The 23,847-nt window shown below is 44.1% G+C and overlaps 1 protein-coding gene across 1 annotated transcript in view; it reads right to left on the bottom strand.

The window, feature by feature from the left end:
- Window positions 1–2,708: 2,708 nt before the first annotated feature.
- acad9 (acyl-CoA dehydrogenase family, member 9) overlaps window positions 2,709–23,847 on the bottom strand; it is an 89,471-nt gene continuing 68,332 nt past the window's right edge. The window contains exons 17-18 of the mRNA XM_084317000.1: window positions 3,954–4,026; window positions 2,709–3,663 (exon numbers count right to left, since the gene is read on the bottom strand). Coding sequence (XP_084173126.1) covers window positions 3,563–3,663; window positions 3,954–4,026 — 174 coding nt within the window. The 3' untranslated portion in view covers window positions 2,709–3,562. The remainder of the gene's footprint in view (window positions 3,664–3,953; window positions 4,027–23,847) is intronic.

Here is a 23,847-nt window from a genome sequence, read left to right as displayed (position 1 = left end):
TTTTTTATTATTATCATACTAAAGTCCGCCAGAGCTTGCGTGTGGTCCTGGTAACCTAAGATAATTATAATTGCAATGACGATTGAATCCCGATAGGTGGCAGTCTTGCCTACCTTTTGATCTGGGCTAGTTTCCTGTAGGGGGGGGGGGGGGGGGGGGTTGCTCACTGTTTGCAAACAGTCTGCCTCGGCAATGGCGACGCGTGGAGCGAACTATTGGAGATTATTATGAAGAGGACAAAAGGGGACGATCACACTTATGGATGATAAGGTGCCATCCATGTTCCATAACGCCCCCTATCCTGCTGACTGTTCATCGTGGCCATCCATGAAATGATCAGCCATTAGTGTTTCTATTAGGCTCAGTTTGTCGGGTCACTTAAACCCATCAATGAGTCAAATGAAGGCTTCGAACAATGGGAACCCAATACAATGCATTCAGATGGTGTTTCTGAAGTGGGATTTAGGATGTTGACTGTTCTCACTGTATGTAGCTCCTCTCTGGTTCCAGTCAAGTCGTTGTCCCGATATTAAAACAATGATAATAAATACAGATAAATTAGCATTTAATCTAGATCATTTCACGATCTTCCAAAAAAAAAAAAAAAAACGTTGTCCAAAATAAAGCCCAAAACGTGCTGAAATATAAACACGTCCTGACCACAGCAGGCCTGCCTCAGAAAGACCGGTAGCCCCAGGATGTAACGGCTCCAACGATACCTGCTGAAATCAGATGCACTTAATCAGAAGAATCCCAAGCGACCAGGCTAATGTTTTAGTGAGTCACGCGTGTTGTGTGTTCCAGGCCCTGCCTGCTCTGTCCCTGATCCACTCTGGAGATACGTCTCTGGCTCCGGGGCTCTTCTTCCCAGACCGACGGCTCCGCTATCACCACATCCCCAGACACCACCTTCAGTACAGGAAGTACCACTTCATGTCAGTTCACCGAGCAGCGACCTTTATTTATAAATGTTCTTTAAAAAGAGAGAGAAAGAAACCAGCGGCCGTAAAAACGACGCAGAGGGGAAATCAACCCGTGTGTTTAACCCTTTCACTGCTACACTAGAGAAGGTTAACCCTTTACTATCACACACTACTACAGACGGTAACCGGTCGGTACTGTAACCGTCGGTAGTGTGATGGTAAAGGGTTAACCTTCTGCAGCGTGGCAGTGAAAGGGTTAACCCGCTGTCGTGTGGCAGTGAAAGGGTTAACCTTCCGTGTATTTGTCGCAGTGAAAGGGTTAACCGTTTGGCATTGCACCCTTACCCTAAGTTGTACCTCATCCCAGTTCTGCATTGTACTGTATATTGTAACTCAGTTACTAATTTTTTCTACTCTGTATTGTATATTATATATATATATTGAACACTTTTGTTTTTCACTTGTTTACGTACTTTTGACTTTCTATTTTATACTTTATCTATTTTTTATCTAGCACACTCTCACAAGAGCAAAACACAAAAAAGCATTTCATATAAAAGTATTCTGTATTTTTGTATGACAACTAGGGATGTTCGATATTGGCTTTTTTACGATATAGTCAAACTCTTAATTTCCGATACAGATATCAACCGATACAGATATATGCAGGGTTTCCCCCCCAAAAAACGGAATAATTTCAGGTAATTAACATTACTTATTACATGGCGTTTTCACATTCGCCGAAATGCTTGCTTGTGATTGGTCAATAGCCCCCCGACAGCGGTCATTATTTTTCAATAATGACCGCTGTGCGCAGCTGTTCGCAATCAAGCCCACTGACACACACTGTTTCAGTGCAATTAGACACTGCCGGTGTTCTGCTGCCGGCGATGACAGGGGGCGGAGCGACGAGCGGAGCCAGAACGCAGCCAGAACCAGTGTTGCGAGTCGATGTAAAATGAATTAGGTATATTGTTAGTAAGTTAGCCATGTAATAAGTGGGATAATGTATAGCTATACTCGGTCATTGTCGCAAAATAATTGACCTTCACTGACGTTTAAAACACCTCGCCAAAGCGGCTCGGTATTTTAAACTCCGTGTCGGTCAATTATTTTGCGACAATGACCTCGTAGCTATACATTATCCCTTACATATCTCTTGTCGTGGAATTAACACAACATTATGCATACTTTTGACAATAAATAAAATAAGAATTTGTTCTTACTTGCTTGCCTGGATAAATAAAAGGTTAAATAAAATAAAAAAAGTTATAAAATAATTATTATCTTTTTCTTTTGGAAAACCGATAGCGATATTTTCCGATATTACATTTGAATGTCAATATCGGACATCCCTAATGACGACTAATAAAGAAACTTGAAACTTGGTAGTACAGCAGTGAAAGGGTTTAAATGACTCCTTGTGTTTGCATGCTGCACAAGCGCACGGCCACGCCGCTGACGGAGGAGGAGAGGAGGAGGAGGGCGTACCCGTTACCGCCGAGCCTCCCACCACCCGTCGACCCACGGCTCTGTGCCATCAGCGAGGAGGAGGGCGTACACGTTACCGCCGAGCCTCCCACCACCCGTCGACCCGCGGCTCTGTGCCATCAGCGAGGAGGAGGGCGTACACGTTACCGCCGAGCCTCCCACCACCCGTCGACCCGCGGCTCTGTGCCATCAGCGAGGAGGAGGAGGAATAAAGGCTCTCTCTGGATTCTCCTGGAAGCGTCTGGAAGGTTCTAGAACATGGAGGAGCACTCTGAACAGATAAACACCACCAAGTATCATCACACAGCCTCCGTTTATTACCTCCATAAATCACAAACGATAAAACTATTAATGGTATGTACATGTCATTACATTATTAAATTACATGTCAGATAAGTGTCGTTTTAGAAGTGCATGTATAGATAATGCAGGAGCAGCAAACACTAAAAACCCTGAACCACGTCGGAAGCAGAATCACTGCAGAGCAGGACGGAGAGCGGCAGTCTTCTCACTCGCCAACAAGACGCCTCTCGCACCCCGGCCGGTCTGCCTCCAGTGTGGTTCGGGGGTAACAATCATGATGTGCAGCAAGTCTCACTGCCCCGCCAGAAGACCACCCAGCCTGCGACTCTCTCAGTCACTTAATTAAGGGCCTTGATATTCAACATCTGGATCCACAGAATCAATTCTCCACGGCGCGAACACCAACGGAGTGTCTTTCAACGGTTACCAATGGTGCCGTGCCTTTTTTTTTAGCATTTGATTGATTGGAAAAGAAGACATTCATAGAGACGTGTCGTGTCTTAGTGATGCGCTTCCAAAGCCCATCCGTCGCTAATGTTGATGTGAACAGGGAATTAGTGATTTATTTTCTTCTCTTTTATATAAATCGCCTTCCAAATTTTTTTCAAACTCCAATCATAAATGACAAAACATCTTTATTCTAGACAACATGCCGACGTCTGTCGAGGTTATGTTGGCCACAGATCTTCGGAGGGACCAATCATTTGAAATTCCTTTCATTCTCCCCAAATTACTTTTCTCCCCATAAAACGAGGCAACTGGATCCGACTTCAAATTATGGTCCGTTTTAAGTATCAACAGTAAGGGACGTCGTGAGTTAGGTGGTCTACAGGAGGAGAGAGAGCTCAGAAGGTCCTGTCCAGAGGGTGAGAGCAGATGTAGGCCCTCTTCTCCAGGACCTCCTTGGCAATCTTCTTGATATTGGCATCGTTGTTCTCCGGAGAATCTGGAAAGAATACGCCTTCGTTAGTGGCAAGTTGACTTTTTGTCAAACACGAAAGAAAAGAAAAAAAAAACAACGACGTTGCTTTCTTTATGAATCACCATCGCTGGATACGGACGTGTTTTACATTTTTTTCCTAATCAAAGCGACTTGTACAACGGGGAAATCTGAACACAACAGGAGGGTTGAGTGGTGGGGGGGTTCTCTGCAACACATGCAAGTCTTTTGTACCGAGAGGCAGTAAAAAAAGTTAACGGGGGCTGTTCCCAATTATGTTTCTGTGTTGGACTTACTTTTCTGCAGCTGAGTCATCAGATAGTTGTTCTTGAAGTAGGCTTCGCTGCAGAACGTGTTTGCTAGCAGCACCTTGGGAAGCCGAGAGAACGCACACCTTCATTAGACGTGTGCGAGAGTACGACTGTAAAGGATAATTAAGATGAATGAAACAAGTATGGAACGCACGTCGGGAAAAAAAAAATACTTCAATATGCACCGAAATGTACAATGAGACAATTGCAACCATATGCTAGATTCTACTTTGAATATGCACGCACGCGCACACACACACACACACACACGCACACACACACACACACCAAAAGTCAAGAACATAGCTCTGCACTGCAAATCACAAAAAACACAAGCTTTATGGCACGTGAATTAATTAAGGCACTGTATTTGTTTTTATATTTGACTATTTTCTGCATTTGGCTAAAGAGATTTCTTTCCCCTGCCGCTACGCCCGACAGACCTCAGGTCTGCCGCTACGCCTGACAGACCTCAGGTCTGCCGTTACGCCTGACAGACCTCAGGTCTGCCGTTACGCCTGACAGACCTCAGGTCTGCCGTTACGCCTGACAGACCTCAGGTTAGGGCTGGGCGATATGACGATATTATATAAATATCGGTTACAGTTCATTAACGATACACTTTTTAAACGTATCGTGGATATCGTGATGTTTTGCCCAAGAGGATTGTGTCGCGTCAATCTGGTCCACACGTTGAAACTTTTGAACAGCGCCGCCCCACACACACACTACTGCATCAAAGTTACTACTTATGATAACAAAGGCATTCGTTTTGTGGCATTAACGTTATATAGTTACACGTTCAATAACATCAGCGTATTTACATAGCAACGACCGAGGTCGACCTAGATATAGCAAGCATTAGCCGTTCATATCTCAGCCCGTGCTGACTCAGTTGTGCCCATTCTGCGGTCTGTTAATAAAGTTTTCAATCAGACAGATGTATGGAAAGGCTTTTATTATAACATTCGTTGCAGTAACATTATGCCTCGTTTAGTCATCCTGCGGAGCTAAAAGCTAAATGTCGGCCACGGGGAGCTACCGCTACCGTTGTTGTTGTCGTTGAGCTGAGCTCTCGTCAAAATCAATGGCAGATATAGCGGAAGTAAAAAATGAATACGCGCTTGCCGATTGGTGCTAAGAACAGCAGGGCGGGTGCAAGCGGTGTGACGTAATTGGCAGACTCGACTGTCAATCAAAATGATTCTGTTTGCCGTCTGAATGAATGAAAACGTTATTAACAGATTGAAGAATGGGTACAATACAGTACAGCTCAATACAACAACAGTGGACTGGAGGATGCAGACGAGAGAAAGACTTTCGTCTTGTTTACATCAGGGTCCCCCATTTTCAATTCATCATATTTCATATCTAAATCATATAATATCTCATTGCTAAATATATGCAATATATAATCTAATAATCCAATAATCAAAATCTAATATATAATATAAAAATGCTAAATGCATGGGTATTTTATTTTGTCTTTAATGTTAGCTTGCAAACTCAAATACCGTCTTGGTAAGCCTCATAATGAATTGTTTGGGGAAAAATAGAAAAACATTGTGATGCGTATCGTGTATCGCCGAAAGGTCAGAAAATATCGTGATATCATATTTAGGCCATATCGCCCAGCCCTACCTCAGCTCTGCCGTTACGCCTGACAGACCTCAGGTCTGCCGTTACGCCTGACAGACCTCAGGTCTGCCGTTACGCCTGACAGACCTCAGGTCTGCCGTTACGCCTGACACAGACCTCAGGTCTGCCGTTACGCCTGACACAGACCTCAGGTCTGCCGTTACGCCTGACAGACCTCAGGTCTGCCGTTACGCCTGACAGACCTCAGGTCTGCCGTTACGCCTGACACAGACCTCAGGTCTGCCGTTACGCCTGACACAGACCTCAGGTCTGCCGTTACGCCTGACACAGACCTCAGGTCTGCCGTTACGCCTGACAGACCTCAGGTCTGCCGTTACGCCTGACACAGACCTCAGGTCTGCCGTTACGCCTGACACAGACCTCAGGTCTGCCGTTACGCCTGACACAGACCTCAGGTCTGCCGTTACGCCTGACACAGACCTCAGCTCTGCCGTTACGCCTGACGGACCTCAGGTCTGCCGTTACGCCTGACAGACCTCAGGTCTGCCGTTACGCCTGACAGACCTCAGGTCTGCCGTTACGCCCGACAGACCTCAGGTCTGCCGTTACGCCTGACAGACCTCAGGTCTGCCGTTACGCCTGACACAGACCTCAGGTCTGCCGTTACGCCTGACACAGACCTCAGGTCTGCCGTTACGCCTGACAGACCTCAGGTCTGCCGTTACGCCTGACACAGACCTCAGGTCTGCCGTTACGCCTGACAGACCTCAGGTCTGCCGTTACGCCTGACACAGACCTCAGGTCTGCCGTTACGCCTGACAGACCTCAGGTCTGCCGTTACGCCTGACACAGACCTCAGGTCTGCCGTTACGCCTGACACAGACCTCAGCTCTGCCGTTACGCCTGACACAGACCTCAGGTCTGCCGTTACGCCTGACGGACCTCAGGTCTGCCGTTACGCCTGACACAGACCTCAGGTCTGCCGTTACGCCTGACACAGACCTCAGGTCTGCCGTTACGCCTGACACAGACCTCAGGTCTGCCGTTACGCCTGACACAGACCTCAGGCACAAGAGGAAGCCTAAGAAATGTAGTCCACTGTAAACACAACAGGAAGAGAGCGCTGCAGGGTTCAGACCCAGGAGAAGGGAGCCGCTGGTTAGAAACCTGTCACTGTGATGTTGGTGCGACTGTATTGGGCCTAAAAAAAAATAATGGTTTGTTTCCGGTTGCCGACGACCCTGCCGGTTTAGGTGCGACCCAATATATTTTATGAGTTAAAAAAATAAATAATAATTTTTTTTTTTTTTTTTTTATTCCCCCTTTTTCTTTAATAGAGTTTCATAGAAATCTTAGTCAAACCTTTAGTATTATGGATATTAAACATGCTGGCAGAGTACATGCATCCATGTTGTTGTGAACATTTTAATTAAATAAAGAAATTCCCTATCCATAGTCGCCGTGGGAAAGAATAAAATAAAAAATCTAATAAATTCCCTACCTACCCATGGCCTTAACTGACAACCAACAGGAACCAAACAATATTTTTTGTTATGCCTTATGTGTTGAACCTCTGGTGAACGATGAGTAATGTCTCTGTGCACTTTGTTGATGAAAATAATTACTGTTTTTAATGCACCAATGAACATGAATGATGCTTATTATACATAAAAAAAACTGAAACATGAATACTACTACGAATGCACTTTAGATTATGCACTAAGAATGCTCGATGCACTTCAGATGCCATCGTGCCACTTGCAACCAGTAACAGGGACGACGATGGAAATAAGTCCTGGTCTTTTCGTTTTATCCCTGCAAGGCAAATACAAAAGGTTGATCTGTCAATGTTGTTATGTTTGTAAATAAAATAAAATCAAAATCAAAAAGGTCCGCTCAAGTCAGAATGTCAAGAAGACCTGTATCAACGAGCTCGGTTCACGTGAAGCAGGGCTGTGCCCGACTAAGGATTTGGATGGTCGACGACTATGATTGGCCAAAATGTGCCGTTAGTCGACTATTGGTAAAAAAAAAGAAAAATAAAAAGAAAAATTTACATTTATATTTTTTTTATTTTAGACAGGGTACATTTTCAGAAAATCATAACCCTGAAGGCATTTCGTGTTTATTTTTGGTACACAACATTTCTAGGGGTATTAAGGGGTGCTGAATCCAGATCTGCTGTATACCAAGCTCAAAAATGTCAAATAAGGCCTCAAAATTGAGAAATACAACATGGCCGCCAGCGCCAGGCTGAAATCTATTTAAGTGCTTTATATCTTTTTGACTAAACAAGGTAGAAACATGAATGAAATGTGTTTTTATATGTTTGCATACATGAGGAATTTAAAATCATATCCTGATTTTAGATCAGTTGTGAAAATGTTGCTTGAAACTCATATTTATAGCAGAAACTGTGGTTGTTATTGATGCATAACTCATCAACCAAATAAGAAAGAAAAGCAGGATGATCCCAGGCCATGGATTTATTCATCAAACTCTTTTCTCTTGAATTATTTTAATCAACATGCCATTTATGCAAATTAGATAGTCCTTAATATGCGTACAGTAGCTTAGGTACAGTAATTTATTGTCAGTCATCAATCGTATTCAGGCAGGTGTCGCAGGTGTCTTGCAGTTGCATGATTCATCCAATGCCACTTTTCCTGAATAGAATAGATTATAATATAATATAATAAAATAAAAATATTATTTTACCATATCAATATAAGTGAATGTTCAAGTTTCTTTATTAGTTGTCATACAGAATACTTTGCATAAAATGTTTCTTTCTGTGTTGCTCCTGAGAGTGTGCTAGATAATAACAAGTTAGTATAAAATAAGTATAATAAGTATAAAATAGAAAGTCAAGTACATAAACAAGTGTAAACAACAAAATTGTTCAGTGTATCTATATATACAGTACAGCTGGTACAAGAATGGTGAAGTATAGCTTAGCTTGTGGTGCCACCTTGTAGTGGTGATGTGCAATAAGGAATGAGAATGATGTGCAATTTCCTTACCAATAATATAAATATAAAGTGTAAAGTGTGTCTAAAGTGGTAAAGTGGGTGCTACAGTGTGTTGTTTATTTAAGTGAGTGTATGTGCGCTGTGGGTGTGTTGATGGTTTGCTTATTGTTCATTGTTCATTCATTGAGCATCCTGATGGTCTGGGGATAGAAGCTCCTTCTGAGTCTCTCTGTGCTTGCTATGAGACTCCGGTATCACTTGCCTGACCGCAGCAGTTCAAAGAGGCAGTTGTTTGAGTGGCTGGAGTCTTTGATTATTCTCTTAGCCTTGCCCATGCACCGCTTGTTGTAAATGTCTTGGAGAGTGGGAAGCCCACCTTCAATTGTGCGTTCGGCTGAACGGGCCACTCTCTGTAGTCTGCTGCGGTCTTGTGCAGTGCCCAAGTTCCCAAACCAGGAGGTGATATTGCCAGTCAGGATGCTTTCTATATTGTGCATGAGTGGAAGTTCTTGAGGATCTTCTGACTCACGTTGAACTTCCTTAAGCACCTAAGGAAGTAGAGGCGTTGTCGTGCCTTCTTGATAACACTGTCAATGTGTGTGGTCCATGTCAAGTCCTCGGATATGTGGACTCCGAGGTACTTAAAACTGTTCACTCTCTCAACCGGTGCCCCGTCGATGCTGAGGGGGCTGTAGTCCCTGACCCCGACCTCCTAAAGTCCACAATCATCTCCTTTGTTTTGCTGACGTTCAGGGAGAGGCTGTTCTCTTGACACCATCCCGCTAGAACCTTAACCTCTTCCAGGTAGGCCCTCTCGTCGTTTGCAGAGATCAGGCCCACCACTACTGCGTCGTCAGCAAATTTTATGATTGTGTTGTTGTTCCGCTGTGCCACACAGTCATGTGTGTACAGGGAGTGGAGGAGGGGACTCAGTCAGGACACAGCCCTGGGGGGCCCCTATGTTGAGAGTGATGGATGAGGAGGTGCAGTTGCCTGCTCTCACCACCTGGGGTCTGCCCGTCAGGAAGTCCAAGACCCACTGGCAGAGGTCATAGTTCAAGCCTGGGTCTCTGAGCTTGGCTATGAGTATGGAGGGGACTATGGTATTGAATTCTGAGCTGTAGTCGATGAATAGCATTCTCACATAGTTTCCCTGCCTCTTGTCCAGGTGTGATGCTGCTGTGTGCAGCACATGGGCTATGGCGTCCTCCGTGGACCTGTTGGGGCGGTATGCAAATTGCAGGGGGTCCAGGTTGATGGGGAGGGAGGAACAGATGTAGCATCCGAGGTTGGTGGCAGAGTCTCTTGTGGACAGCCTTTGCAGAATAACTCAAGGCACACCATAGATCTTGCAGATGAATCTCTCTGTTGATGTCACAAGATCTTCTGTGAAAGGGCTCTTCCCAAGGCCAGCAAGATCAGTGTGATGGTGCTTGAACACCTGCCAGGCTGTTTTCTTTCCGTGACCACTGAACTGGGACACACTGTCACATCCGGTGAGGGCATGGAAGGCAAGGATTGTGTCCAGTTGATCATCAGATAGTAGCTTTCTAATGTCATGTACTGGAAAATATTTTGGATCCTTCGATGTCCCAGCTTTCATGTAGAGATGCGTACATCGGATTCTGTCATAGTGAGCCAAGAGTAGAAGCAGCACATCTGTGTCACGCGCTGACACAACGATTGTTTCCACTGGAGCCTGGATGAGAAAATCAGACGTGTATCAGCTTCCTCATGGTCAGCACTCAGAGAGGAGACTTCAAGATCTGGATCTGTTGACTTGACAGTTGTCGCTTCAGCAAACCTCTCTGATACTACAACTACAGGTTCATCATCCGGGCTGTGTTCTATCAGGTGGTTTGAGAGTAGTTGAGCGATATCTGATTTGTTGTCTTCAAGGGCCATGAAGCTCGACCAATCGGCAGGAAGTGGAACAGACTTGTTTTTGATTTCACGACGTACTGGTCTGTGGCGCTGTTTGCGTTTCACCCTTGTGCCTGTTTTGATGGATTGGTCATGGTATCTGTCAAAGACGACATCTACTCTGGTATTTTGCTCCCATCTTCAACACGGTGTCAGTGAACTTGTTGGCATAGTCACCAAATGTTGTAGTGTCAGGTGGCTTTCCGAGTGCCATTACCAGAGCTTGGCCATCAATGACCAGGCAGCTGGGTCCCTGAAGGGTAAGATCTGCAGGGGTTTTAACTTGTTTCGTCAGTATATTTGCGAACACAGACTTGTTGGTGGAATGTAGACTCCCATTAGTTGTGGCCAGAGATGGCGAGATGGGCATGAGCTCATGCTGGAGGATATTGTCAAGGTCTACCTTACGACCTGCTCTGTAAGCTGTGATGAGCATTTGTAGAATCTGCCTGTCCACTTTGATGGTGTTTTGCTTGTTCTTGGAAAGTTGCACAACTTCATACAAAGAGGCAAATGTCTTTGGCTTTGTTCTTTCGAATGGGTGATTTCAGGTTCAGGTGCTGGTCACTATCTGGAGGTTCACACAAACGTTTGTCCTAGGGCTGGGCGATATGGAAAAAAATCATATCGCGATAACGATATGATAATTTTATTTTATTTCTCGATATCGATAATTATCGAATTGTTATAAGTATAATTTTTTTCTTTTCTTTTTTTTTAACAACAGATGTATGTTTATTTTGCAGCAATTCTTTGTCATTGCCGCCATCTTTAGTGTTACATCCCCTCACACTCCAGTTCTCAGGCTGCAGCTGGTTTAAAAGCTAAAGTAAACCGGCTTCTCTGCTGGCTGTGGCTCCAGAGGAGTTGAACAGTTCTGGCTCTGCTAGTTTATTTTCGATCTTTTGGCGCTTTTTTGGTGGACAAACCACCGCACATGTGCACTGTGACTTGTGACTGGAGTCTAGTTCTGCTAGCACACATAGCCTACTGTGTACAGACGGTTTCAAAATGTATTTTAAATTAGAAAGCAAACAAAATAAATGGACAAGAGAAAAAGAAATCTGAATTTGGTCAGTATTGTCATTTGGACAAGCAAAGCCATTACTTTAAGTTGCAGGCAAGAAAGACAAGTCTGTCCACTGTCTCTGGTTTTAAAACTGCCCTGTTGCAGGTAAAAAAAAAAAAACGATTTTTCGATTTTTTTTTCTTTTCGATATTCGATATCGATTATTAAAATATATCGCGATATTTATCGTTATCGTTATATCGCCCAGCCCTAGTTTGTCCACAAACATGTTCAGTTGTGCCTGTCCAAGGTGTTCTGCGCCAAGTATGGATTCTTGAATCTCCGGTGTGACTACGTCCTTGTTGATGTATGTAAGAAAACTTACAAAAGCACATTTAATTCAGGTTTGTACCTTGTGTAGTCACACTTAACTCATTAAGCACCACCATTTATTTTTTGAAAATTCGCCTAAAACAGCATGCTTACATTAAAATGCTTATATATCCAGATTTATAAGAGCTACTTGCATAAACTTGGTACCTGAAGAAAGCCAAGACTTGGGGGATTCTAATGTTGGTGTCCAACACTGTACAGTTATTACCAATTGCTGTAGTATTCCTGCAAACACTGAAGAAATGTCATTTTTTGTATCCTCACCTATACAAAGATTACAGTTAGACAGTCAAAAACACCCTGTTACTCATGGTTGCACCCCAGCTATATTCCTACTTTCTTCCTCCATAGGTGCAGATGTTCAGTGCAAACGTTCATGTCAGTAGAATAAAAACTGTGGGTTTAGCACCTGTTTTTGTGGAGAGAGGGCCTGGTGCTGGCGGCCATGTTGGATTTCTCAATTTTGAGGCCTTATTTGACATTTTTGAGCTTGGTATACAGCAGATTTGGATTCAGCATCCCTTAATACCCCTAGAAATGTTGTGTACCAAAAATAAACACGAAATGCCTTCAGCACTTTATACAAGCACATTTTCTGAAATTCTGCCTAGTCTATTTTGTATCATTCCATTTGGGCTGTGGGGGTGCTTAATGTCTGAAGGAGTCGACTGAAGGCTTCTTGTCCTCTGCAAGAGCATGCAATTGGTCCACTGATGGATACATCTTGATATTTGTCTAGTCTAGTGTGTTCATTAGATGGGTGAAATCCTCTTTCAGTGCCTCTGAGCCTGTTTTCGTAGGCAGTTAGCCTCTGGTATGCGTGCCATTAGCGTTAGCCACGCTTCTAGGCCTCTTTTCTTTTGGAAAGAATGATAATTTTATTTTTTATTATTATTATTATTATTATTATTATTATTATTATTATTATTATTATTATTATTATTATTATTATTATTATTATTATTTATTTTTATATATTCGACTAAGAGGTTGGCCAGTCGACTAATCGACTAATAGGGGTCAGCCCTAATGTGAAGCAAGAGATACTTTTGAAAAAAAGAAAGAAAAGAAAAAAGAAAGTATAACGCAAAGCATAACGCAAAGCAGACGCTGCCATCTTGAATTTCGTTCCCACGGATGTTCTGCTCTCGTTGCCTCCACGCGAGTGTTTCTCATTACGCGCAGGCCTCGTCTGCAGTTAAGTGTAAACTCCCTGCCATCTTGTGTTCCCGCCGGGAGCGTGAGACGTGAGTGTTGCTGCACATCAATGTTTTCTACATTCTTCTGCCTTTTCACTCACATTTTCTCCCCCAATTTAGTCATTAAGTCAATTCCCCCGCGCGTCCGTCCTGGTCCTGGTGTGGGGAGGGAGGGAGGAGACGACCACATGCACCTTGTGGAGACGGATTACTTTCACTCATAGTATGTATTTTTTAAATTTGATTGCCTATATTCCTATTCCTGTCTCCAGTAGCCAACTAAATTAGTTAGATTGGACATTTTGATTAATTATTTCAAGCGGAGAATTGAGAAATTCGGCACTACTGATATTATACTGTATGAAGTTATTTCAGGACACTGCCTATTATTATTATTTGTTTATTTAGACGGGACAGAGCATATTAACACTTTGAACATCAGCCGTGTTAGCCATCCTTGTACTCAGTGTGCCACCGCTGTAAAAGATAGGGATTTTCACTGTGTGTCGCGGTGTTTGCAGGGCTATATCTATATTCTATATCAGGGGTCAGCAACCTTTTTGTGTGCCTGTTTGAAATATAGTTGTAACTAGTGTGCCTCAACAATATTCCATGCATCGTACATTTTTTTCCCTCATAATCAGCTGCATACAGTGCAACCATTTCACTCACATTTGCCCATTCATTTTTGGACACATCACACACCATCGGTGTGTGTACTGTACGTGTGCTGTCATAGCTCCACCTACAGGTCTAATGGAGAACACTAGGATGTGAATGGAGGGTGAATGTGAGGTATATCGTGTAAATAAGTTTTAATTGATCGCAAGACTACACTGTAAAATTTTTTATAATAATAAGTTACCAGAACTTAAAAATATTGAGTTGTTACTGTGCATTAAGGTTCAGTTTTCAATCCATAATAAGTTAACAGAAAAATAAGTACACAACCACATTATTTCAACCTAATAAAACTATGTTTATTATCATTGTTTTAAGAACACAAGTTGACTTGGTAATACTCACATTTTGAGTAAAAAAAATTGCTTTTAACATGTGCAATGTTCAATGAAATAGACAAATAAATAATAAAATGTGTTGATTAATCCCACTGGTCACAATGGTGACCGTAATAATGTTTTTGTTATAAGGCTCTGCAAATGTTACTGAATGATGTAGCAATGTATTTCCAGCTAAATTGAAATAATAAACAAATAAAGGGTCTCAATTAAATATGTGGTAGTAAAAAGAACCTGTGGGAGGATTTCAACAAGATAAATGCGACAACAGTGCAAAATATTTCACTATAATATATAAAAAAAAAAATATATATATATATATATATATTTTTTTTTTGTGCTGCCCCCTGTGCCCATGAAAATTCCCCTGCGTGCCTATGCAGGCACGCGTGCCTAGGGTTGCCTACCCCTGTTCTATATTATAGCTATGGAGACAATACTATGGCTCATTTGACTGTCTCCGGTGTACAAATTCTTTATCGTCTATATCTATTGTAACATATAATATAACCGATAGGGCATACAGACCCTCATCTGCACCTTTGTTTACACCGTTTGTTTTTCTCATATTTTTATATTCAGATCTAAATTGTATTGCCCATATTTATGTCTTTCTACTATTACCCTGCCCATACCTGTACCTCCCCCCTCCCCCATGCTACTCCGACGCCCACATTTCCCTAACGGGATCAATACAGGAAGATGTCATGCCTCCTCCGATACATGTGGAGTCGCCGGCCGCTTCTTTTCACCCGACAGCGAGGAACGCGTGCGGAGGTTCACACCATTTACCCCAGATCCCCTCCCCAGGGTTCCCACAGACATTGCAAAATGAAATTCAATGACACTATTTTTTTAGTCTACTTTTTCTCCCCCTTTTTCTGTGATTTTTTCTCCCATCCCAATTTACCTCTCGTGCCAATTCTCCGTCCCCTGTCCTGATCGTTGCTCGCATGTGCCCCCCACTGGCCGGTCGTAGGGAGGATAGAAGCCCATCGCATGTCCCCTCCGATACATGTGGAGGCAGCCAGTCACATCTTTTCACCTGCCAGCACGGACTCTCATTGGCGAGGAGTCAGTATTACGGCCGGCCCAAGCCGGAGGCAACGCTGACAGCCGGATTCGAGACCGGTGTCTCTTGCGTTGATGACGAGCGCAATGTCCGCTGCGCCACCCAGCCGCCCAAATTCAAGGACTTTTAAAGTACTTTTCCAAGTACTATTTTTCATTTTCAAGGATGTCACTCGAAGGATACAATTCACCAGCTAGAGCATCACACGCGAAGAAATGAGGAAAAGCAGTTGGAGCGTGCGAGACAGCGACTAGTCAGATTTAATTAAAAACAGAATAAAAAGAGGCGGTTAGGTGGTCGAGCGGAGATTGCGTTCGTCACCAGCCCCGGAGCTGTGAGCTTGATTCGCCTGTTCGAATCCAGCTCACAGCTCCGGGGTTGTCACCAGCTTGGCTGGCCGTCTGCACTGATACAATTGGCTGTATCAGAGGGTGGGAGAAGCTGGCGGGGTGGGTCCGGGTCGTTGTAAACAGCGACTCCTACAGTTCGGTCGGGGCGCCTGCTAAGCGCGGATTGGACGTGAGGGGGATAGTGTGGTCCTCCCACACGCTACGCCCTCTCAATGAGAATCCGCGCTGCCAGGTGAAAAGAAGCGGTGATTGGCTGGACGTGTGTCGGAGGAAGCACGTGGTAGCCTCCACTCTCCCAAAAATGATCCGACTGTGGGGGGTAAAGCGCAGCGACCAGGAAGGGACTGGGAATTGGCATACGACTAACATTGGGATGGGAGAAAATCGGAGGAAAATGGAGGGGGAAAAAGACCAAAAAAAAAAAAAAAAAAAACAGAATAAAAAATAAAGATTTCTTGATTCAGAACAATTTGATAATGGATGAACAAAACATTCAATGCGAATGGTTGATTTTAATTTCAAGGACTTTTTAAGCACCTTGTTAAAAAATTGGCTGTTTACGGAATTCCAGGCCTGGATTTTCTTTGTAAAAAAATCAGGCACTTTAAGCACTTCAAGGACCTTGTGCGAACCCTGCCTCCCTGCTGAACAGGCGCCCAGACCGACCAGTAGGAGTCGCAACGACCAGGACTCTTACCCCACCGGCTTCCCACCCGCCAACACTAACAGTTGTGTTCGTTGGAACGCCACGTCAAGTCCTGTGTCACCGCAAATTGGACCTGGGTCTCTGCGGTGGAAGGCGAGTGCTTACATCTCTACATTACCCAGACGCCCCAGCGCTTAGACCTCTACATTACCCAGACGCCCCAGCGCTTATACCTCTACATTACCCAGATGCCCCAGCGCTTAGGCCTCTACATTACCCAGACGCCCCAGTGCTTAGAGCTCTACAAAAGATTGGCGCTAATTGCCACGCGCAGTTAAAGCGCCGCTATTTGCGTCTTCAGCGATTTAGTGGTAACTAAGCGCATTTATAAAGGGGCGTCATTGCCAGCGTCTCAGGTTATCAAGGCAGCAGTAAATTTTTGCCAGGGGGCGAAGGCATCGTAATGCCAGGCGTGCTCGTGAAAGAATATTATTTTAGAATATATATCGTGGAGAATATAACTTTGATTTAGGCTGAGACTGAAATCATCCGGAGACACAGGTTGCCAGCTCAAGCAATTCTTGGATCTACTCTATGAAATCAAGGATGCTATTGAGCCAGCCACCCAGAGATCCCATGCAATCTAATTTAAATATTGTTATTTAACGTCGTCGGCTTTCTCAATGTTGTCGGCGCTATTGATTGATAGATTTTGTAACGAGATTTAGATTTTGCATCATGCTGCAATTTTTATTTGTGTTATGCATTGCTCTTGCTGCTTGTTTTATTATGTCTTCATTTTATGAAGCATTTTGCACTGCAATCCTTGTATGAAAGGTGCTATATAAATAAAGTTTATTATTGTTATTATTAACTCATTATTAACTCATTAAGCCATTCACGAGAAAAGTTGGGTTAACTCGCCATGCGTTGAGCGCCAATCACGAGAAAAGTCGGGTTTTAATCGTTATTTATTTTATTCGCTATATCCATACATTTTTCATCCATCCAGCCTGATGTTATCATTGGGAATGGGTCTGACCTCGCAAAAGGCCAATACCGCCGCCTAACGCCTTCCGGCCGGTATTGCACATCATTGAAATCCCTCCCCCTTGGGCTGTACGCTGATCTAAGAAGTCCGGTCCAGGTTTTCCTTCTCGGGCATGCAGTATCGTTATAACACATGGACTGGAGAGACTGGGAGCAGCATGGAAAATGCGTTTGACATACGTTGGATCAATAAACGCGATCAATATTTGGAATGGCGATCAGGAATTGGATTAATCTTTTTGCAGTACATCAGATGTGAGGTAAGGACTATGTTACCAATCTTGGGTTAATCAGATGTTTCTTTCGTAACGATCACGCATGCGTGTGTGTGTGTGTGCGTGCGGTTGGCTGCGACCAAGGCACGGAGAAGCGATTTTTCAGCCCCACTTCTGTCCGTGCATGAAGACACAGAATACCGATAATCTAGCGTTATTTTCAGAACGATTCATAAATCAAGTGACAAATGGCACGATTTCTAAGGAAATACATTGAAGCGCGGTTTGCTCGAGTTTCTTGAGATTAGACAGAATCGCTCTGGAACTATATTCATATTCACCACGGTATAAAACGGAAATGTATGTATGAAAGAAGTATCTGTTTTTTGCATGTTGACTGGACGCAACTCACTGACAATCGACGTGTTTATTAGATCCATAGCTATAATATTTCGTATAGTTTTAGCACTCGCAAAACACGGCATTCTCCCCATTGCATTACAGCGATGGCGTTCTAACCAGAAGGTAAACAGCGCCCCGTTGGCGTCCATTGAGTTCATGACTGCACTCACGTTCCAATTGTACCACCAAGCGAAAACGAACATGTTTTTTAGAAATAGGAAGCAAACGTATTCAATCAACACAGGTAGTGTGCAACGGCAGTAATATAATAACGAATGTGGTTGCCAAATTCCCTGGGTCCACTTGCCGTGCATAATCCTGCCAACGTTGGAGAGGCGGCGTACAATCGAGCTCACATGAGAACTAGGCGTGTGAACATTTCTCAATTCTAAGATGCATCACGATGCAGACGTGGATGATTCTGCATCGATGCAGTGACAGAACATAATCGATTATTAAAAAAAAAAAAAAATGTTCTTTTACAATGTAGCACTTTTATATATAATCAAATATATTATTATTATTAAAGCTAGTGCTCTGGTCATGCATCCACTCAACTCAGAAAATACAGCACCAGGCTATTCTAAAGTATTGATACTAATAAAATAGAGTATTGAACCGTTTTAACAGCTGGGTATCGAGATACCTTTCTAGTATCTATCATGCAACACTAGTAAAGACATTTATTTTGACAGTGATTTAAGAACTTTCTAAATAAAAGTAAATTTATCTGGTTGCTTGTATTAATTGATAAAGTAGCCATGTGCAGTAATATAGATTTTAGAAGAATAGAATAGAAAATTGAGGATGTAATATATTATTGAGCTGGAGTAAATCAGGAGCAAATTTCACACTATGGGCGGTTTTGCGCTAGTATATATATCTGCCGCAATATCTTTAGTGAATCGGTTGCAAAGACGGAGCAGATACCGCTCGATAATCACGCGCAGTTACGGGTGCTATTAGCGCAGCGCAATCCATTCTTTGTGAATTCGCCCCTTACCTGTATGTTCCCTCTACCCCAGAGTTGTTCCATACATTGTTTACATTTCTGCTGTTTGTAACATTGTATTTTGAGCTATAATGAGCTATGAATGTTATTTTCCATTAACAAGTGAATAATCTATATGCATGTTTGAGTCAAATATACTACGTATTGAGACTTTAAATTTACTATTTGATTTGACCATCTACTGTTAGGATGCATTATTCACACATGTACGTAAACAGTTTGACTTGTGAAATGGAAAATACACTTTTTTTTATAACCTTGTAGTTGTAAATAGAGGAGAGTTTTCCTTAAATGTTTACAAACATTACAAATTTAAGCAAACGTTTAATAGCCTGAAAAGTAAACTGGAACTCCAATGTTTGTTCATTTTGTAGGATTCTTCCTTGTCTTTTTATCATCGTGGAGCAGGCCACGTGAGCGGATCGGCGCGGCCGAGAAATCCGCTCTTCGCTCTTTAAAGCTTGGTCCGCTCCGCTAATCGATCATGTTGACCCCGCCCCCAAGTCGCTCCCCGCTCACCTTGAATCGAGCGCTCCCCGCGCCAGATTTTTTATTTTTTTTTGGAGCATGGTGTAAATTAGCTCAAACTACAACAGTATACACCCCCTGGGCCCCTTAACAATTGTTTGTATTGAGCCGCATTGTAATTGTACCCATTCTGCAATGTTAAATAACGTTGTTTATCCATTCACTAGCTCTATTAAGCGATGATAGGCTAGCCGAGCCACAATGCTATGGTCGCTGCCATTAACGTTAGCATGTAAGCTAACGTCAACAACAATGGCGTCGATACTTTTTCTAACAGGAGTGAGTGTGGGCGTCTCTACAGTGACAAAGCCTGAACAGGATATCACAGGTTCACCCTTCTCATTGGTTGAAAATGGCCTTCATGTTTGTACATCGCCATCTGTTGCTTTGGCATTGTACTGCATGTATATTACATCAACAGTGTTAAACCACTGAGCGACCTGGAGTGGATTGGAGCGGAGGAGAACTCTCGCTCCGGACGTCGCGCCGACCCATTTTAAAACCCACTCCTCGCTCACGTCAAAACCGCCCGCTCCGCGCCCCGCGCCGCTCACGCTCCGATCCGCTCACATGGCCTGTCGTGGAGACATCGGTCAGTCTGATACCAGGCCAGAACAGGTCTGATACCAGGCCAGAACAGGTCTGATACCAGGCAAGAACAGGTCTGATACCAGGCAAGAACAGGTCTGATGCCAGGCCAGAACAGGTCTGATACCAGGCCAAAACAGGTCTGATACCAGGCCAGAACAGGTCTGATACCAGGCCAGAACAGGTCTGATACCAGGCAAGAACAGGTCTGATACCAGGCAAGAACAGGTCTGATACCAGGCCAAAACAGGTCTGATACCAGGCCAAAACAGGTCTGATACCAGGCCAAAACAGGTCTGATACCAGGCCAAAACAGGTCTGATACCAGGCCAGAACAGGTCTGATACCAGGCCAGAACAGGTCTGATACCAGGCTAAAAACAGGTCTGATACCAGGCTAGAAACAGGTCTGATACCAGGCTAGAAACGGGTCCGATACCAGGCTAAAAACAGGTCTGATACCAGGCCAACACAGGTCTGATACCAGGCCAGAACAGGTCTGATACCAGGCCAGAACAGGTCTGATACCAGGCCAGAACAGGTCTGATACCAGGCCAGAACAGGTCTGATACCAGGCTAAAACAAGTCTGATACCAGGCCAAAACAGGTCTGATACCAGGCCAGAACAGGTCCGATACCAGGCTAAACACAGGTCTGATACCAGGCCAGAACAGGTCCGATACCAGGCTAAACACAGGTCTGATACCAGGCTAAAAACAGGTCTGATACCAGGCCAGAACAGGTCTGATACCAGGCCAGAACAGGTCTGATACCAGGCCAGAACAGGTCTGATACCAGGCCAGAACAGGTCTGATACCAGGCCAGAACAGGTCTGATACCAGGCCAGAACAGGTCTGATACCAGGCCAGAACAGGTCTGATACCAGGCCAGAACAGGTCTGATACCAGGCCAGAACAGGTCTGATACCAGGCCAGAACGGGTCTGATACCAGGCCAGAACAGGTCTGATACCAGGCCAGAACAGGTCTGATACCAGGCCAGAACAAGTCTGATACCAGGCCAGAACAGGTCTGATACCAGGCCAGAACAGGTCTGATACCAGGCCAGAACAGGTCTGATACCAGGCCAGAACGGGTCTGATACCAGGCCAGAACAGGTCCGATACCAGGCTAAACACAGGTCTGATACCAGGCCAGAACAGGTCTGATACCAGGCCAGAACAGGTCTGATACCAGGCTAAAAACAGGTCTGATACCAGGCTAAAAACAGGTCTGATACCAGGCCAGAACAGGTCTGATACCAGGCCAGAACAGGTCTGATACCAGGCCAGAACAGGTCTGATACCAGGCTAAAAACAGGTCTGATACCAGGCTAAAAACAGGTCTGATACCAGGCCAGAACAGGTCTGATACCAGGCCAGAACAGGTCTGATACCAGGTCAGAACAGGTCTGATACCAGGCTAAAAACAGGTCTGATACCAGGCTAAAAACAGGTCTGATACCAGGCTAAACACAGGTCTGATACCAGGCCAGAACAGGTCTGATACCAGGCCAACACAGGTCTGATACCAGGCTAAAAACAGGTCTGATACCAGGCCAGAACAGGTCTGATACCAGGCTAAAAACAGGTCCGATACCAGGCTAAAAACAGGTCTGATACCAGGCTAGAACAGGTCTGATACCAGGCCAGAACAGGTCTGATACCAGGCCAGAACAGGTCTGATACCAGGCTAAAAACAGGTCCGATACCAGGCTAAAAACAGGTCTGATTCCAGGCCAGGTCTGATACCAGGCTAAAAACAGGTCTGATACCAGGCTAGAACAGGTCTGATACCAGGCCAGAACAGGTCTGATACCAGGCCAGAACAGGTCTGATACCAGGCCAGAACAGGTCTGATACCAGGCCAGAACAGGTCTGATACCAGGCTAAAAACAGGTCTGATACCAGGCCAGAACAGGTCTGATACCAGGCTAGAAACAGGTCTGATACCAGGCTAAAAACAGGTCTGATACCAGGCTAGAACAGGTCTGATACCAGGCTAAAAACAGGTCTGATACCAGGCTAAAAACAGGTCTGATACCAGGCCAGAACAGGTCTGATACCAGGCCAGAACAGGTCTGATACCAGGCTAGAACAGGTCTGATACCAGGCTAAAAACAGGTCTGATACCAGGCTAAAAACAGGTCTGATACCAGGCTAAAAACAGGTCTGATACCAGGCCAGAACAGGTCTGATACCAGGCCAGAACAGGTCTGATACCAGGCTAAAAACAGGTCTGATGCCAGGCCAAAACAGGTCTGATACCAGGCTAAAAACAGGTCTGATACCAGGCTAGAACAGGTCTGATACCAGGCCAGAACAGGTCTGATACCAGGCCAGAACATGTCTGATACCAGGCTAAAAACGGGTCTGATACCAGGCTAAAAACAGGTCTGATACCAGGCTAAAAACAGGTCTGATACCAGGCTAGAACAGGTCTGATACCAGGCCAGAACAGGTCTGATACCAGGCTAGAACAGGTCTGATACCAGGCTAAAAACAGGTCTGATACCAGGCTAAAAACAGGTCTGATACCAGGCTAAAAACAGGTCTGATAGCAGTATCTGAGAATACCAAAAAAACATGTCAGAAAATCTAATCAAATTAACTTGATTTTCTGCATTTTTGGCACATAGTAGAATATTATACGTCTCTAACAGTGAACTAGTAGAATGTTAGATGAGTGAGAGAGTGAGGATATAAGATAGGTTTTCTTTGATCAAATAAATAAAATTGATCCACAGTTTATCCATCTGCCTGATCATCAAAAGCTGTTATATATATATGTGGGGAGAAAAGTCAGTGTACAGTATTAGCTGCAAAATATATAGGTTGTTGTCATACAATAAGAGAACAAGCTCTGTAAATACATGTATCTCAAGTTTCAAGTTTCAAGTTTCTTTAATAGTTGTCATACAGAAGTACAGAATACTTTCATACAAAATGCTTCTTACTGTTACGCTCCAGAGACTGTGCTAGACAAGATAGTATCAAATAACATAGTATAGCATGTAATTTAGAAGAAGAAAATGAGGTCACAGTGTTCGGTATAGACATATGTACAATGTTCTGAGTTACCATATAATATACAATACTATGCAGTGTACTAATGTACAGTACTATATAGTGCAAAGCAGAAATGGGATGAGGTACAATTTAGGTACAATTTACAGTAAGGTGTACGAGTTGTAGTGCAATCCTTCATCAATAAATATAAAGTGTGGGGAGTGGGTGCTACAGTGTGTTTGTTTAAAGTGGGTGTGTGCTATAAAGTGTGTGGAGTGGGTGCTACAGTGTGTCTGTTTAAAGTGAGTGTGTGCGTGTGGATGTGTGTGCTATGTGCGTTTGGTGGTTGTTGTTGTGTAGTGTTCATTGTTCGTTTAGCAGTCTGATGGCCTGGGGATAGAAGCTTCTTCTGAGTCTTTCTGTGCTCGCCTTGAGACTCCGGTATCGCTTGCATGACCGCAGCAGTTCAAAGAGGCAGTTGTTCGGGGGACTGGAGTCTTTAATGATTCTCTTAGCCTTGCCCTTGCAACGCTTGTTGTAAATGTTCTGGAGGGTGGGGAGCCCCCCTCCAATTGTGCGTTCGGCTGAACGTGTCACTCTTTGTAGTCTGCTTCGGTCTTGTGCAGTGCTATTCCCAAACCAGGAAGTGATGTTGCCAGTCAAGATGCTCTCTATTGTACATGAGTAGAAGTTCTTAAGGATCTTCTGACTGACTTGGAACTTCCTTAGGCGCCTGAGGAAGTAGAGGCGTTGTCGTGCCTTCTTCACAACACTGTCAATGTGTGTGGTCCATGTCAAGTCCTCGGATATGTAGGCTCCGAGGTACTTAAAGCTGTTGACTCTCTCAACCGGTGCCCCGTCGATGCTGAGGGGGCTGTAGTCCTTGACCCCCGACCT

Source organism: Notolepis coatsorum (assembly GCF_963971535.1).
Source record: "Notolepis coatsorum genome assembly, chromosome: 6".
NCBI classification, from domain to species: domain Eukaryota; kingdom Metazoa; phylum Chordata; class Actinopteri; order Aulopiformes; family Paralepididae; genus Notolepis; species Notolepis coatsorum.
This window is presented reverse-complemented; position numbering and strand designations above follow the sequence as displayed.